This window comes from Colossoma macropomum, unplaced genomic scaffold (genome assembly GCF_904425465.1).
Source record: "Colossoma macropomum unplaced genomic scaffold, Colossoma_macropomum, whole genome shotgun sequence".
Classification (NCBI taxonomy): Eukaryota; Metazoa; Chordata; class Actinopteri; order Characiformes; family Serrasalmidae; genus Colossoma; species Colossoma macropomum.
In genome coordinates, this window is record NW_023495663.1 from 35,064 (window position 1) to 52,696 (window position 17,633).

At 37.5% G+C, this 17,633-nt stretch overlaps 1 protein-coding gene across 2 annotated transcripts; it reads left to right on the top strand.

Moving 5' to 3' along the window:
• Positions 1 to 1,089: 1,089 nt before the first annotated feature.
• On the top strand, positions 1,090 to 14,984 carry LOC118802732 (H-2 class I histocompatibility antigen, alpha chain-like). 2 transcript variants are annotated; one of them, XM_036563197.1, is made up of 11 exons: positions 1,090 to 1,139; positions 1,303 to 1,560; positions 4,826 to 5,089; positions 5,735 to 6,004; positions 7,091 to 7,375; positions 9,499 to 9,624; positions 10,223 to 10,303; positions 10,433 to 10,459; positions 10,745 to 10,786; positions 10,895 to 10,951; positions 14,179 to 14,984. In XM_036563197.1, exons 2-11 carry the CDS (start codon positions 1,494 to 1,496, stop codon positions 14,229 to 14,231), a joined length of 1,272 nt encoding a protein of 423 aa, XP_036419090.1. In that variant the 5' UTR covers positions 1,090 to 1,139; positions 1,303 to 1,493; the 3' UTR covers positions 14,232 to 14,984. The 2 variants fall into 2 exon arrangements, with proteins under 2 accessions (XP_036419090.1, XP_036419091.1); XM_036563198.1 differs by having other exon boundaries at positions 1,120 to 1,149.
• The last annotated feature ends 2,649 nt before the right edge of the window (positions 14,985 to 17,633 follow it).

Consider the following 17,633-nt stretch of genomic DNA (forward strand, 5'->3'; position numbering starts at 1 on the left):
CTTTTCAAAAAGTAGCTAAAAAGTAGTGCACTACTTTTCAAAAAGTAGCTAAGATGTAGTGCAAAACTTTTCAAAAAGTAGCTAAAAAGTACACACTACTTTTTATAAAGTAGCTAAAAAGTAGGCACTACTTTTTAAAAAGTAGCTAAAAAGTAGTCCACTACTTTTCCAAAAGTAGCTAAAAAGTAGACACTACGTTTTACAAAGTAGCTAAAAAGTAGTGCACTACTTTTCAAAAAGTAGCTAAAAAGTAGTGCACTCCTTTTCAAAAAGTAGCTAAAAAGTAGTGCACTGCTTTTCCAAAAGTAGCTAAAAAGTAGGCACTACTTTTCAAAAAGTAGCTAAAAAGTAGTGCAGTACTTTTCAAAAAGTAGCTAAATTGTAGACACTACTTTTCAAAAAGTAGCTAAAAAGTAGGCACTACTTTTTAAAAAGTAGCTAAAAAGTAGACACTACTTTTGAAAAAGTAGCTAAAAAGTAGACACTACTTTTCAAAAAGTAGCTAAAAAGTAGTGCACTACTTTTCAAAAAGTAGCTAAAAAGTAGACACTACTTTTCAAAAAGTAGCTAAAAAGTAGGCTCTACTTTTCAAAAAGTAGCTAAAAAGTAGTGCAGTAATTTTCAAAAAGTAGCTAAAAAGTAGTGCACTACTTTCAAAAAGTAGCTAAAAGTAGGCACTACTTTTCAAAAAGTAGCTAAAAAGTAGTGCACTACTTTTCAAAAAGTAGCTAAAAAGTAGTGCACTACTTTTCAAAAAGTAGCTAAAACGTAGTGCACTACTTTTCAAAAAGTAGCTAAAAAGTAGACACTACTTTTCAAAAAGTAGCTAAAAAGTAGTGCACTACTTTTCCAAAAGTAGCTAAAAAATAGTGCACTACTTATCAAAAAGTAGCTAAAAAGTAGACACTACTTTTCAAAAAGTAGCTAAAAAGTAGGAACAATTTTTCTGGAAAAGTTCCAGAAAAGGATTTGGAACAGAACTGTAGCTGCTATAAATTTTGGGAAAGTAACTACTAAGTAGCTAATTACTAATTTTTCAGTAGCTATAGCAACACTGATAAAGAGCCTGAACAATTCCCCCTTTGTCATGTGGACTTCCTACCTGTGCCATTCCCCCACACTCTCTCAGGAAAGGGCAGGTATACTAACGTCAGTGTTTGTTTATTTATTTATTTATTTATTTATTTATGTATGTATGTATGTATGTATGTATGTAACCCTGTCCTGTGAGTTAAAGCTCTAAATGAGCGCTTCTTATTTATTTCCTGTCATTGTCTTTTCTTAATCAGTTTTCTTGTTCAGTTTTCTGCTCAGGCCCATTCTGCTACAGCAGCTTCCACCCAGAAACAGCTGTACTGAAGGAAGGAGGGGGAGAGGTGTTGCTTGCTGTCTTCCTGGATCGCCCATTGTAGCTTTAACTAACAAAAGCAGAGACCTTTCCTCAACTGAAGGTCCTCCAAAGTGATTTCCACCGAACTAAATGAGAAAAGACGATGACGGTTGTGGCGGCGACACTCTGTGTCGTCTTGCTGCTGGTATTATTTGTTTCGACTCTCGGGGGTGAGTGCTTTTCTTCAGTTCTCTCAAGCAGTGTGAATTATTTACTGCGCCATCACAGAAAACGAAAGTAAACTGTCACGGACAGTAAACTCTGTGAAGTAACACAAAGAGTGAAGCATAGACATCATTAAAGAGTTGGGGATAGCACCGCGGTCAAGTCGTCTCGCGGTTAGCGATTCGGATTTCTACCGGCTGTAACTCCGGAATTCAGGAACGTACATCCACAAACACGGGTGCGCTTAGTTAGCCCTGATTTGAGAATTCAGATGAAGTTCCACACCAAACTCCGCCAATATCATTTTCTAAAGCTTATAACTTCAAACGTTGAGCTCTCGGACGAATGAAAAAGGCTCAGACTGACCAGGCAGAGCTGGATTTGTGAAAAGATTCACAAATGGAGCTCAGGATGTTTGATTGCTCCGTGCAGCTGTTTCTCCTCAGGAATGAGACTATCTGCCTCTGCAGCTTAATTCCACATACACACATTATCAGTAACCTTGCAGATTCCCTTGTTGTACAGATTACTTGATTTGGAAAAACATTCACAGATGGATTTTGTGATATTTTATTGTTTTATACAGGTCTGTTTCCATTACCATGCATACAAAATTGAATATCATTATCCAAACATTGACACAGTAATATACATGTCAAGAGATGCAAACAGGCTGGAATTATTTATCAGTCATCAATTAAAAAGCTGTTGCTCAGAAAAGCTGAAAAAATGTGCTTATAACATTGGAACTCAATTTAAAATATATACACTATAATAATCACATAATACATGCATGCACAAAGTCATGCAGTGTTGGTTATCATCTGATTTGTGAAACCCTTTACAAACATGGTTTGGTGTATTTGAGTGATTTATGCAGTTCTACTCTCACTTTCATATGTAATAACACAGTAGTTCAGCCTTTGGTAGCAGATATAGAACATTAGTGTGTATAACTTTAATAACTGATCAAGTATAGAGACAACAGCACACTCAAATGAACCTTTCTGATTTGTGAAAACCTTTACAAACACGGTTTGGTATATTTGAGTAATTTATGCAGTTCTACTCTAATTTTCATTTGTAATAAAACAGTAGTTCAGCTTTTGGTGGCAGATATAGAACATTAATGCATATAACTTTAATAACTGATCAAGTGTAGAGATAATAGCACATTAATATTTAACTTTTCTGATTTGTGAAAATTTTCAGAAATACATTCATGTCTATTATTCCTTTATTGATAAATTTGGCAAAAAGCTGAATATTTGGAAGGCTTTACTCTGAAACGCCATATACACTTACAGGAGCAATGATTTTTCACTTGTTTTAGCCATTACCTGATTTAACTTTCATAAACATGTCTTTTTTTATATTTGAGTGATTTATGTAGTTCTGCTCTAATTCTCAGGTGTAAAAACACAGTAGTTCCTCTTTTGGGGGCAAATATAGAACACCACTGTAAATAACTTTAATAACTGATCAAGTATAAAGATAACTATACTAATATTAATTTCTCTGATTTGTGACATATTTCACAACTACATGAATGTCTACCAGTCCTTTATTTATCATTTTTTGCAATATAAAGTTGAATATTTGGAAGGCTTTACTCTGAAACACCATGTACACTTACAGAAGCAATGATATTTCACTTGTTTTAGCCATTACCTGATTTGTGTTACTGCAGAGCTGAGAATGATCCACCAACCAAATAATACCTCTCTCTGGAGGTCCTGTGGGGGTCCTGACCATTGAAGATCAGGGTGAAAAGGGTTAACAAAGTATGCAGATACACAGATGGACTACAGTCTGAAACTGTAGAACTACAAAGTGCTCCAATAAGGTAGCTGGGGCTGGTAAAATGGACAGTGACTGTAGATGCAAAGGAAGTGTATTTAACTGAGTGGCTGGTCAATGTGTGTGTTTTGATGTAAATGCTTTGCACATTTTGTACAATTAAATGTTTTTTAATCTGAAGACTTTTGATTTTGTTAAATTAAAACGTACAGCCATTGAAGTAAATGAAAACATTAAATGAAAAATAATGAATTAAATAAAAACAGAGTTTTCTCAGGTTGGAGCACTGATTAACTGGAATACATTTCACAGGAGAAAATGTAACATCATATTATAAAACATCATATCAAGTTTTCACAAATCATTTAATAACTAAAACAAGTTAATAACATTGCTAATAAAAATTGCTATATTTCAAAAATTACTCCAAAGACAGACTTTTCATTGGAAAAGTGCAATGAATTACAAAAGCATGACAGAAGGTAGGACATGATAAGTAATTAAAAGATATATGCACCAACATTTTATATTTGGTCTTTTCACAAATCCAGCTCTGTTTAATTAAACACATTTGCATAGATTTTGAAGTCATTTTTGTTGAAAATCACTTGCCGAGGCCAAAAACACTTCTATTTCACTTACTTTCACTTTCTGTGCTCGCGGTCTGCCCAGGCCACTGTCCAAATAAGGACAGTGAAGCTTTCACAAATCAGCCTGGTCAGTCTGAGCCTGTTTCATTCATCTGAGAGCTAGACTTTTGAAGTTATAAGCTTTAGAAAATAAAACCCGATGTGTAATATTGGCGGATGTGCCTTACTGCATTCCATAGTTATAGCCGATACAAATCCAAATCGATAACCGCAAGACAACTTTACTGCGGTGATGAATGCTACTGTACAAGCTGAGAAGATCATTCTTTACTGATCTATTGTACATCAGTTAGTTCCGGCCACGCGAGCTGATTGGTTGAGAAGCATTCTAACTGTGCTGTTATTTCACCATAACATCACAGATTTCTCACAAACACCATATCACTCCGCTGAGACGCTGTTGCTGGGCAACAAGTTTGACAGCTGTAGGAGACGCTCAGCCATTTGCACGTTTTTACTTCTTACTTTGCCACAAACAGAAAATGGACGCTTTTAAGATCACATTTGACCGACAGCCAATTTGGTCAGACTCTGAAGATGAGACGACACTAAATTCCCAAACTGTCATCACCACTGAGCAGCTTTTCAGTCAGCAGCTGTGACAGAAGAACAGCTGAACAACCTGGAATCAGCCAGAAATGAACTCAGTACCATTTGCCAAACTAAATGGGCTGTAAGATACAGACTGGCTGGAACAAAATAAGGATTCAAACTGCTGACTCGCCTTCGTGCCTGCGACCAAATCACAGCCATGATTTTATTTCGCAATACCACACCCCCTCTTGTGTTCTACTGCTTAATTCATTTATTTTTTCCACAGATAAACACTCCCTGTATTATCTCTACACTCACCAGTCCAGAAACTCTTCAGACAGAGTCTCTGAGTTCAGTGCAGTGACTCTGCTGGATGACAGACAGATTGACTCCTACAGCAGTACAGACGGGGTCAGGACTCCTAAACAGGACTGGATGAATGAGATGAAGGAGAGAGAGTGGAAATCAGGCACAGAAAAGCTGAAGTATGATGGGGAACTGTTAAACCAGGTTGACATACATATGAAGACCTTAAGACACAATAAGCCAGGTGAGAACAATCTTTTTATTTTTACCTTCATGATCTTCATGCGGAAGATTCATTTAAATCTTCATTTAAAAGATCTGGTTCAACTGCACGTTCAGAATTCAGTAAAAAACTCCAGATTCCTCCAGACAAGTGTAGATCTGGTTATGTTTTATCTGGAAGAGTCAGTGAAGGGGTATTCTGTAAACCATGGAGAAGGAAAAAGGAAAAACAAAAACTCTAAAAACTAAAACTTTGGACTTCAGTGTTGAAAAATGGGGCTACTTTTGTAGGTGATAGCATGCTAAAAAATCCAAATATGTAGCAGCATGCAGAAGAAAACATGTTTTATTATTCAAAAATAACTGAGGAACACTGAGGGTAGGTCTGATGACACTGATCAGTAGGTTTTTGTGTTGGATGAGTAATGTATGCTGCCTCTTCAGATGGGCTTATACTAACACTACAGCTGTTTTTGGAAGGAGTTAACATCAGACTGAGTAGTTAGCCTAGTTAGCAATAAAGCTGTGGCAGAGCCAGCCGCACTCTCACAAAGTGTGATATAATATACCTTACAAATATGAACAAAACAGTCACATTCTGTTAAAACATGAAATGTTAGAGTGTCTGATCATTTATATTGGTCTCTGTTCTTCATTTACGTTTCAGATGGTCACACTCTGCAGTGGAGAGTCGGCTGTGAGGGTGAAAATCATTCTGGTGGCTTACTTTTAGTGTTAAACTGCATTAATGAATACGGCTACGATGGACAGAACTTAATCTCTTATAACTGGACCTGGAGAAAATGGTCATCCTCAGTCAGTCAGCCTAAAGCGTTGGAGGAGGAGTGGAACGCTGGGCATGTTGATCAGAGATGTGAAGACTGTGTGCACTGGCTGAGGACGTATTTAAAGTTCAGCACTACTGACACCAAACTGAGTGAGTATTTGAATAACTACCATAATTATGATTGTAACCATAAACCATAAATGTATGATTTTAAAAATAATTTACTGCTTTCTGGAGGCTTGTCTGTGTGATCATCCACCCACTGAAGCTCTTCAGTGGATGCACACACATTCAGAACGTGTTCAAACTGCTATAGCAGCACTGTGGGTCCACACAGCGTCTCTGCTCCACACTCAGAAACCTCACTCTCACCAAACTAATGTGATGTTTCGGGCAGGGCTTGAGCTGCACACACGAGTCTCGTTTGTCTGGCTAGAGTGGATGAAATTATATGACCATGTGCATTAAGCTTTTTACCAGCTGCGTTGTTCAACCTCGACAAGTTTAGACTTCTCTTCTCCCTGTAGAAGTGAAGGCAGACACTGCTTTCCTCCTGAGTCAGTCACAAACCCCCGAAATGCCCGTCTGATTGGTCCACATTTCTACTAATCCAGTAGCGCTGCAGGTGGACATAGACAGACTACAAAAGTGCTGGTTGGTTGTACTTGGATGCTTTATCTGCATTTCAAGCAAGTAACGCTGTGGGCAGGACATTAGGTCAGACTACAGAAGTGTGGAGTTGGATTGTGGTTGCATCAGATATGTGGATACTAGGGGTTGTACAGACTAGTCTACTAATTAACTTGTCGACTTTACTGCTTGGTGATGATGCTTTAGCTTGATGTTGAGTAGTCGCTGATCACGTGACTATGACACTAACAACAAGGTGAGCAGCCTCGTGATTTTGGGATCCATATCTCCAGTTTCCTGAAGACTAGCAATGTGATCCAGTGCTCAATGGATAGGGCACATCACGCTCTAGTGACCTGTGGAGTTTGGCTTCACAGATTTCTCTTGTGGTTTTATTCATGACATCATCAGCGATTAGTCATGGTCAACTCAACATTCATCACATAACTGTCGACTTTAAAAAACCTGAAGTCGTGCAAACCCTGCAGTGTCCAGGTGAACGAAGTTAGACTCCAGTCTCTCTGTTGACCGATACCCATGATAGTATGTTTGAAACATCTTTAAAAAATGAAAACAATGTGTATGTGCATTTCATTTCCTTTTCAGCTCCGCCAGACGTTCATGTGTTTGCAAAGAAATCTACAACTAACTCAGGAATGCTGACCCTGACCTGCCTGGCCACGGGCTTCTACCCCAAAGACGTGGAGATTAAACTGAGGAAGTTCACCACTTCACTGCCTGAACATCTACTGACATCCTCAGGAGTCAGACCCAATGATGATGGAACCTACCAGCTGAGGAAGAGTGTGGAGATCCAGGAGGATGAAGCAGCAGAATACGACTGTTCTGTGACTCACAGCTCCATCGAAGAACCGATAATTAAACAGTGGGGTAATTATATCTGTGTACCTAATGTATTTCTGGTCTTTTATAGTTTAGAATTAGTTTCTCAATGTAAATCTAAACCCAGTTTAACAGAATGGCAGATGTGCAGAGACTAGACCAAAACTACATGATGAGGACAGCTTTAAAGTGTTTCCCCACTTCAGTCAACATTAATATTGCTGTAAATGTTTTTCTGGGCTAAATAGAGCCAGGAGAGCAGGGTTTGCTGGAACGATGTCTTTATTGGAGGAGAGCTCTGTTAATTTGCTGTAGCCCAGTCTGACAACAGTTCTAGCATTCAGGCTTTTGAGCTGAGCAATTTCTCCTGCAGCTATTGGTAAATCTGTTAAGGATTATGTCAGGAACAGGGGCGGTCTTTGCACTAAGCAAACCCCCATGAGCCAAAGGCCCCATGAAAATACAAATTAGATATACTGCAGAACTAAGTTTATATATATAGGCTGCACTGAAATTATATATATATACTGAAATGTGTGTGTGTGTGTGTGTATATATAGCAGCCCCCCCCTTTGGTCATATTTATAATGGACTATTCCATGTTGTTATGAGATAACTCAGCTGTATAAAAACAGATTGGTATAATCAAGGCAATTAAGTGATCCTACATTATGGAGAGAAGGTTCTTCAGTGTGATTTTCTGAGTGTTGAGAGAGAAAATTAAAGTTATCTGAGTGCATTTCAGAAACACAAAAAGAGGCAGAACAGAGCGCAGCACAGGCTCAGCAGGCATTGGTGTGCTCTCCAGAAATAAGGAGGAAATAACTAAAAACAGAATGCTGGGTGAGGTGCGGCGACTAATGAATGGTACAGATCCTTTTACAGAGGTGAATTAGTGTATTTATGAGTAGTTTCATTTTATAATGATATAAATTGTTTGAAAGAATATGTGCAGGAACCTGCCAGGCAAGAAAAAAATATATAAATGATATTTCCAACGAGTACTTAGTAATAGTGAGTGATATACCTGATCATCTGTATGAGTTTCATCATTTCCTTTATACAGATATGGCACAGTGCCATAAGCCCTTAGTGCAGCTAATATACAAACATACAAACAGTGCAAAGCTCACCAGTTCACTCACCTCCTGTGTAGTGAAGGTAATTTAGTCCAGTTCATTGATGGAGTGTCAGAATGTAAAGAGTTAATGAGGGGACAAGAGAGTGGAATGACGAGCTGACCTCTTTTGGTTAGCCATTAGCTTTTAGCCTAGCCTGGAGACATATGGGCTATTAATATTAATTAATAACCATTTCATGTAGTAACTTTCTGTGAGGGAGCTTTTAGAGGTGGACGTCTGGTTCCTATCACCACCACTGTGAACAATTCTGACTTGGTAAGTTTCTCTAGAACCGAGTGTTTTACACCAAAACCACTCTAAATGACTCTGTTTACATCTCAACCATTTAATTATGCAGAGATATAGAAAAATCTGTAATTCCTGTTTAAGCTTCTAAAATGGTTTTATTGGGAACAAATGTACATAAATACCCAATACTGTGATATATACAAAAACTGTGAGAAGTCTTAATTGTACTGTGATATTTTTTCTATCCCTGGTTGGAACGTACCATGGTTAGAATGTACCATGATAACCACAGGAAAAACACTTCTGCTGTCAGTCTTTGTCTTCTCAAGTCAGGAGTTGCCTGCTAGCCAGCTACCTCTGAACTCTGACCTGCCCCCTTGTGGATTTTCTAGAGAAAAGGTGCTGCTCACAGAGCCGCTGTGTGTGCATCCACAGTGGCCACCAAAGCTGAGCACTTTTCATACAGGTACAGAGTTGGGTTCTGTCACTGGGACCTGATGGAGGGCTGAAATTGAAGGAGTCTGTTAAATCTCATACAGACTCCTGAGTTCAGTACTGATGCAGAAGACAACCTGCAGTAGTACACTAGACTGGGATTGGCTGTGACTAATATTTGTAGAGAATAATAATGTTTTCAGTAGCTTTATGCTGGTGCAGTATTGCAGCAGGTTGAGCAAAATCTGTCACCCCTGCAGATGAACGATAGAAGAGAGTCCACTTTAGATTTACTACGTTTTCACTGTCATGTTAGAACAAAAATATACAGCTCTGTGATTTTGTTCAACACCGTTCTGTTTACAGACAAACGCTGCTTTGACTGCGAGAGTTCAGGTTCAGGAATGGTTGGAGGAGTGATTTGTGGAGTGGTGGTGCTTCTGCTGATTTTGGGTGGGATCATCTTCACCCTTATAAAGAAGGGGATAGTTGGTGAGTATAGACTGTAAGTATAAACTGTGCTCAAAGAATGAAGATTAATTATTGAAAATTGACTACCAAAAGGAAAAAAAGCCTCCTGAGGCTTCCACCTCAGCATCTCCATCCTTAAAATGAGATGCACAATGACAGGAAGAAGCTCATCACCAGGGAGATGTGTGGTTAAGATCTTGTTATCAGGAAAGAAAATCTCAGTGCACCTGTTTATTGTAAATTTATATTGGAGAAAAAAAGATCACAAAAAAGATCTCGTCATCATAAAACCAGCAGTTCAGAAAAGTTCTTAACTAATGTTCAGAACACAGTGGTGAATTTACTTAAATACTTCTTGGTCAGTGTGAAATGAGCTAATGTTCCCTCCTTTTTAGCTGAAGTTAGTATTAAATGTTAAGGTCTGAAATGGCCTTGTTTATTTGATGGTTTATGTAGTGAGGTCAGTCTTTTCACAAGTTTATCATAGCTTAGCATCAAATATTGTTTTTCCATTATTTTGACTAAACAAAAATATAAACAATAATAAAAATGCAATTCTGAAAACCAAACAGCAGTTAATGTTCATTTTATATGTACATAATATTTTTTTATTTACCAGGCATTCCAGGTGCTGCAGGTTCTGCAGGTGCTGCAGGTGCTGCGACGACTGCAGCGACTGCTCTGCAAGCCCCGCCAAATGGTCAGTGTCATTGTGATTTTGTTGCACTGTACAGATCACAATCAGTCATTTTAAATTTTCACTATATTGAGCAACATGTTTGATAAAACTACAAAGAAAACTTGACAATTTTTACATCTTCTTCTTCAGGTGTTCCTGAAGAACTCTTGACAGCTGGTAAGTTCTATTTGAGTTTTATTATTACTCAGCAAACTCTACAGTTGAATCACTCTACTAGTACAGCACTGCTGTGACAGCAGCTACGGCTTTACTGTTATATAAGGCAGTAATGTTGCCTGTTTTTTCTGTATTATTTTCTTGATTTAACTAGGTTTCAATAAATTGAGACATAAATAGCTTCTCAAAGGCAAAGCAGAGATAGATACATTGCTGGTTTTAAGACATACACAATGTAGCTCTTTTTGCTTATTTTCATTCATATTTTACTGAACTCTCCTCCAGACCGTAAAGCTGGTGGTGGTTCTGACGCCGGTTCTGACTCTGGTAATGATGTTCCACTTTAAAAACATTTGAGAAAAGCAATATTTGGAAATAATAAATGTTTCTCCACTGTAACTCAGTTGTGATGTGGCCTTATTGTTTCTTTCTCAGGACAGGGAACTGGCTCAACCAATAGCAGCAATGGAAACATTGGGAATGGATCATCTGGTAATTTTTCTCCTCATAAACGTCTAAAAACTCAAGACATGCTTTTCTCATGATGGGCAGGTACAAAGAAATAACCATGTGCAGTCTAAAAGGCTTTTCAGTGTATAGGGAGTTTTTATTGTATAGGGAATGTCCTGCAAGTACTGACTGAGAGAGAGACCAGTCCAGCTCTACAGACTGAGCAGCTGAGCAGAGTGACAGCCTGCTGTGTTCAGTGTGAGAGCAGCTTCGGTTTTCATAGCCCTTTTCTCCAGTAACCAGTTCCAGTAGGGCAGATAATGCAGAAACACCAAAGAAAAGCCTGCAGCATGTTTTCCCATGTTGGTCAGTCACAAGGAAATCTAGTCTAATTTCAGGTTTCATGTTCAGGTTTTTATTGTATAGGGAAATTTCTGTGAATATTGACTGAAAGAGAGACCACCCAACTCTACAGACTGAGCAGCTGATGCCACGCTTATCATGAAAGCTGCTTTGGTTTTTATAACCAGTTTAAGTACGGCAGATAATGCAGTAGCAGCTCAGAGAGGCTTAAACCAGAGAAAACAAACACGCTAGTGCTTCTGATCAGAAATTCAGCAGTTGCTTCTTGTTAGCTCTGTGGAGCCGAGCGTCTCACCATCAGGGTATTCTGAGAATTAATGAACAGACGCTCTACCCTTTTCCTCCTCTTTGGCAGTGCAGTGCCTTTCCCAGTGCACTGTGCTGATTACGATATAGCACTGCCACTCAGCGTAAGGCCACAGTTACAGTCACAAATGACAGAAATCCGCTTATGATAAGGCAGAGTTTTCCCGGCAGAGTTACGTCGAGACCTGGAGGCAGTGTGAAATTTGACGGAGGCAGCCGCCTCGTGATTCTCTATGCAGGAAATATCCTGGACATGTAGGCATAAAAATGATACTCCTCAGCTCTCTACATAAAGACTGAGATCTATTAAAGTGTAAACAGATGTGATTAAGATTACCTCTGCATTCTCTGCAGAAGGTGTTTGCGTATTTTGGGGGAGAATGGGATTTTCTGACAACTAGTGGAAAGTGGATGTCCTGCAGAATTTATGGGAAATGTGACTGTTTCTGATGTACGGCTTCCTGAAGTGACTTCCTGTCCCTGTGCACATGCTTGTTTTTTCCTGTACTCTGGCACATCTGACCAGCATTAATTAATTAATGGGGATCAACTGGGAGTTAATTAATTGATTAATTAGCCGAATCAGGTGTGCTACATGATGGAAAGCATAAAATTGTCCAAAAGGTTGTCTGTGAAATTATAGCCTTGTTGAACATGCTTTTATTGCTGAATCAGAATATTAAGAGTCTATTGCGTTATGTTTGAAAATAAATTTGTAGATACGACTGCTTACGTTTATTACTGTCAGTAGTATAAGATACTATGTAAGAGTGTGTAATGACTGGAAATGAGTCAGAATGTTCGAATAATGAAATAATCATGAAAGAAAAAAAAATAGTAAATTAATTGATTAAATTTTTTTATTAAAAATATCATTTTAAATTAAATTAATTGAATGATTTTCAATATGCAGATGAGCTTATCTGTAATGTTTTGCATGCTCATAAGAGCCATGAGACGTTTGACCTCTGTACTCCATCAGAGGGTAGAGCCAGCATGTACATTTTGGTCAGAGATTCTTATCAGTTTGATCTGAAAAGAAAGCACAGAAAGACTACTGCAGCAACCTAAAGACTGCTGTATACAAGAGGGTCTGTAACGCTCTCAGAATCCTTTTTTACATTTTATCAGGTTTGGTAACGGCTAACGGACACGTCACACATTGCTCTTCTCCAGCTAAAGGCTAAGAGGTGGAATACAAAGTGGCTAGGCTAATTACATTAGCTGAGGTGGAAACAGAAGAGTAGAATTTGCTTGTCTAACAGACTTTAGACACCGTTCTCTGTGTAAATGTCAAGCCACGTCACCTACTATAGATTTTACTGGGTTTAATACAGTACAGTTACAGTAAGATACTGATTGGTGTCCCCATATCTGGTCATTGTGTCCTGTGGTTGCCTGTAGCCAAGATTCCAAAACCATTTATTTATTTTTTAATGCCTTAAAAATTAATTTATTAAATTTGACTGAACTAATTGGAGGAAATGGAGAATAATGTAATATAAATAAGTAAATACAATAAATAAATACATTTAAAAATAAATACACTTTCATATATAAGGCCACAGGTGTTGTTAAGCTACTTTAATGGTCTTTAACTTCAGCCCAAACCTTGAACAGCTTTTTTATTGCAGTGTCTCTCTTTGTTTTGACCCATCTTGTCCTCTTCTGCTGTTTTACTGGCAGTGGCCCATGTTCATACAAGTTGCATAAGGTCAAATCTGATAGTAAAATTAGTGCACGCTCATTTCACTTTTGTTCCTCATCAGTTTTATCTTTGGCATATCTGTACTATCAGACTCACTGGTAGGAGTGTGTATTAATTTGAGCATAATAGTTTAACAACCTGAAGTTTGGGGTTAACTATCCAAAATCATTAGTGATATCGTCTATAATTCCAATAATAAGAATAAAAATAGAGAATAAAAATAATACATAGTACATTTAAGCACATGGCAGTCAGGCAATAAGACAAAATGGAGCCAAATGTCCTTTGATTTCATCATAGTTACATGATATGATTTCATGGTTGTAGTATTTTATGAGTAACACAGTACAACTTCTAATCGCTCCTATAGCCAGCTGCATAGCCTGTAGACTAAACTGAGCATCTACTGGAACTAGACTAAAACTTTAGACTTTAGCCTATAAAATGGTGATACATACCTGTAAATCCCAAGATGTCTGAGTCTCTCTGGGTCCCGTAGCATCTGGCCACACTGAAGGAGTGCCTCTGTATTCAAATGGTAAATTAAAATTACATCCACAGTAGTTTTATTAACCTACAGATTAGCTGTTAGTTAGATTGTGCAGGTATCCTGGTTTACATGCTGATCTGGAAAATCTTCATTGTTTTCAGGTTCATAAAGAACCTGAGAAATGTGTTGTCCTGGTTTATTGGAAGCAGATTCATTCTAATCTTTGAACCAGTTAGTGCCAGATGACAAACGTGGAACTGTGGTTAGCATTTCAAAATTTTTGGTATCTGACTGAAACGATCGTCCAACGTTATAAAACATAATGCAGTACTCAAGGCTTTCTCTTGAAAATGTAAGTGTAGTTTAGTGTGTTTGCTTATTCTTCTTCTCTGCCTTTTCCAGGTAATGGGCACACATACGCGAATGGCACGAATGGAGCTCCTGCTACCACTTAATCTGCTGTTTCAACACCTCAGACCAGCCAGCTCAACGACTCAGTTTCAGCATTTTACTGTACATTTCAGATATCAAGGCCTTTAACACTTCAGACACAATCCTCAGCATACATTTCAGAACTCTTCTGCTGATCACTGTGTAAATGATGTTTGAGTATATTAAACAGAACCACCAGTAAATGTGTTAAGAGTGACTGTAGACAAACAAGACAATCCTTTATTGGTCCCACAGGGGGAGATCCTCAACATACCGTAACATATGTGTGTCACAGTAGCAGGTCAGGAAAGTTGAAATGGTGGGGACCTCTGATGCAATTATTTCATCAAGTTAGTTGCATCAGATATCATCTAGAACCATGTTTTCATAGAGGTCAGCTGTATATTTCATACTTTTTGGCACTTCTGGATAAGGTGTATCCAGTCAAAGCATTTCAGTGCTTTTAATGATTGTTTTTGTGTTTGGATTTCTCTTTAGCTTTAAATCAGTAGATACTCAATAAGCTTGACTCATAATTCGCAATACTGAACTGTGCAGTTCTAAACAGCAGATTATACATCATAGTGCCTAACTGCATCATGCATACTTACACCTGTCTTTAATTTTATCCTGTCCTGCATTTCCAGCTGTAATGTTATAAAGAACTCAGAACCCAAGATGGAATGATTTTACATGTATGTTATGTTTCTTTAAGCTTTTTATATCTTTATTTGGTGCAGCCTCAGTAAGGCCACAAGCAAGTTAACATTGATTCTTCTGCAGAAAAAACTGTTACATGCATTTTTTTTTGCAAATATAATAATGTTCATATTATTTGAAAGAATATAATTCTTAATTGTTAATTGATTTTGTTGCTAGTGTTTTAATTGCTAGTTGATTTGATCATTTTCGTTGCTCTGTATATGTAAATCTCTGGGTTTCTAAAACCTCATCGTTCAGTAATTCCATACAGACATTTCTGTTCATACATTTTTTGATCCTCAATCCTAGTTCTGGGGTGTCCAGGAAATCCAGGCTTTTCCTGCTCTAACTTCCTTAATTTGAATTCCAGATTGGATCATTAACACAGCTACACAGAACCAGAACTCTACTAGAAATTCATTCAGAAGATCAGAATAAACATCCTTGATCCAGTACTTGCCACTCATCTGCCACATGCACTGAAACAAGGGATGAACTTTGCTGTTGGCTTTGTAATAAACACCCATCTGCTCTATTCAGTGTAGCTCTTCAGTGGCTCCATCTCTGGAACCTCAGAGCCAAACACAGATACTTTTCAGTGCTGAAGACGTAATGTTTTGGAAAATCAGCCATGAGCACACCGAGCTATAAACCATTAACACGTTCCTGTGCTTACATTTCTAAATTTCATCAGCAATGACTGCGTTTATCCTCAGTCATTAGAAACCAAAATAAAAATACAGACACAGAGCAGCATGTAGAACCATGAACACTCAAAGAATCATGTGCATGATTGAAGGGTTCTTTACATGGTGAAGTAGTTCTTCAGATTGATAGAGGATGTGTTGTAGATGGTTCTATATAGCACTTTTAAATGGTCCTAGAGGGCACCAAAAAGGTTTTGACATCAAACCCCTTTTTGGAACTATGTAGAACTATATACAACACATTCTCCATCAATCTGAAGAACCATTTCACTATGCAGAGAACCCTTTAATCATGCAAAGGGTTCTCTGAGTATTCGTGGTTCAATATAGAACCATTTTTCACTAAACAACCCTTGAAGAACCATCTCGATCTAGAGGCGACACATTGTCACTTAAGCTTTTTGAGGACACTTTAAGAGTGCACAGCGAGCCATTTCACACCAAACCCCTCTGACCACGGGAAAGTTAGTTTTGTTTTCGATATTCGTCTTTTCAGCGCTAATAACGTTTGATCGGACTACGGTGGTCAGTACAGACTTACATATTCATGACAGTCTGACCACAGAGAGTGATGCACACCTGTGCTTTTACAGTTTGGGTGACATTTAACGTATCGCTATTTTGTGTTAATACCACAGAACTGAGACACGTTTTTCAGTCGAAAGAAAAATCATGCACTTCTAGACCACGCCCACATCCATGGACACGCCTCTGTTTTCCTCCAAAGCGTTTCAGTGTATTTAAATACATATTTTAATTATTCATGCTAACAATAGACACCACGTCAATAGCTCCATAAACACTGTGTCCATACACATCTGATTAATGGTGTTATTTGCTCTAAATTATGGTTAGAAATACAAACCACTTTAATTTAGAAAAAGGACTTTGAATTAACCTGTAACTAAAATGTACTCACCAATACTTGTCCTAAGACATTAGCAGTCTTGAAGGTTTAATAGATCCTTAACCATCTATATTAGTTTAAAAATGAGTGTAGAAAAGAAAACGTCTTATTTAAGTGGATCAAATTGCAAATCAAAACTTTCTAAATCCATCAAACACTCAGTGAGTCAGAATTAAGTTATTTTTTTTCATTTTGAATTTCGACATTTTAGACATTGAACATTTAAAATACTGCTTAGATTCAAAATGCAGCATTCACTGCAATTAATACAGCTGAAATGCTTTTGAAGGTTAAAATACAAATATTAATATAAAGTAATTATTGCAGTACAATCAAAATTCAAAAGTTGTGTATGATTGCTGACACCTCACTGCACCATACACAATTGTTTTTAGTGTTGGTTGTAATACAGCTGAAATATTATTGAAATTCAAAATATATAAAAATTAATAAAAAGTAGTTACAGCAATATATCCAAAATCCAAAGGTTGTGCATCATTGCTGACATTGCACTGCACCATACACAGCTGTTTTTAATGTTGTAAATAATGCAGCTGAAATATTATTGAAATTCAAAATATATAAAAATTAATAAAAAGTAGTCACAGCAGTATATCCAAAATTCAAAGGCTGTGCATCATTGCTGACACCTTGGTGCACCATATACAACTGTTTTTAATGTTGTAAATAATGCAGCTGAAATATTATTGAAATTCAAAATATATAAAAATTAATAAAAATAACTACAGTAATATATCCAAAATCCAAAGGCTGTGCATCATTCCTGACACCTTGGTGCACCATACACAGCTGTTTTTAATGTTGTAAATAATGCAGCTGAAATATTATTGAAATTCAAAATATATAAAAATTAATAAAAAGTAGTCACAGCAGTATATCCAAAATCCAAAGGCTGTGCATCATTGCTGACACCTCACTGCACCATACACAGCTGTTTGTAATGTTGTAAATAATGCAGCTGAAATATTATTGAAATTCAAAATACATAAAAAATAATAAAAAGTAGTCACAGCAATATATTCAAAATCCAAAGGCTGTGCATCATTCCTGACACCTTGGTGCCCCATACACAGCTGTTTTAATGTTGT

Excerpts from the sequence above, each read along its gene's own strand:
- LOC118802732 (XM_036563197.1), top strand. The coding sequence starts at position 1,494 with ATGACGGTTGTGGCGGCGACACTCTGTGTCGTCTTGCTGCTGGTATTA. Across the intron at positions 10,304-10,432 it reads TCTGCAAGCCCCGCCAAATG|GTGTTCCTGAAGAACTCTTG; the intron begins GTCAGTGTCATT and ends CTTCTTCTTCAG. Across the intron at positions 10,460-10,744 it reads TGAAGAACTCTTGACAGCTG|ACCGTAAAGCTGGTGGTGGT; the intron begins GTAAGTTCTATT and ends ACTCTCCTCCAG.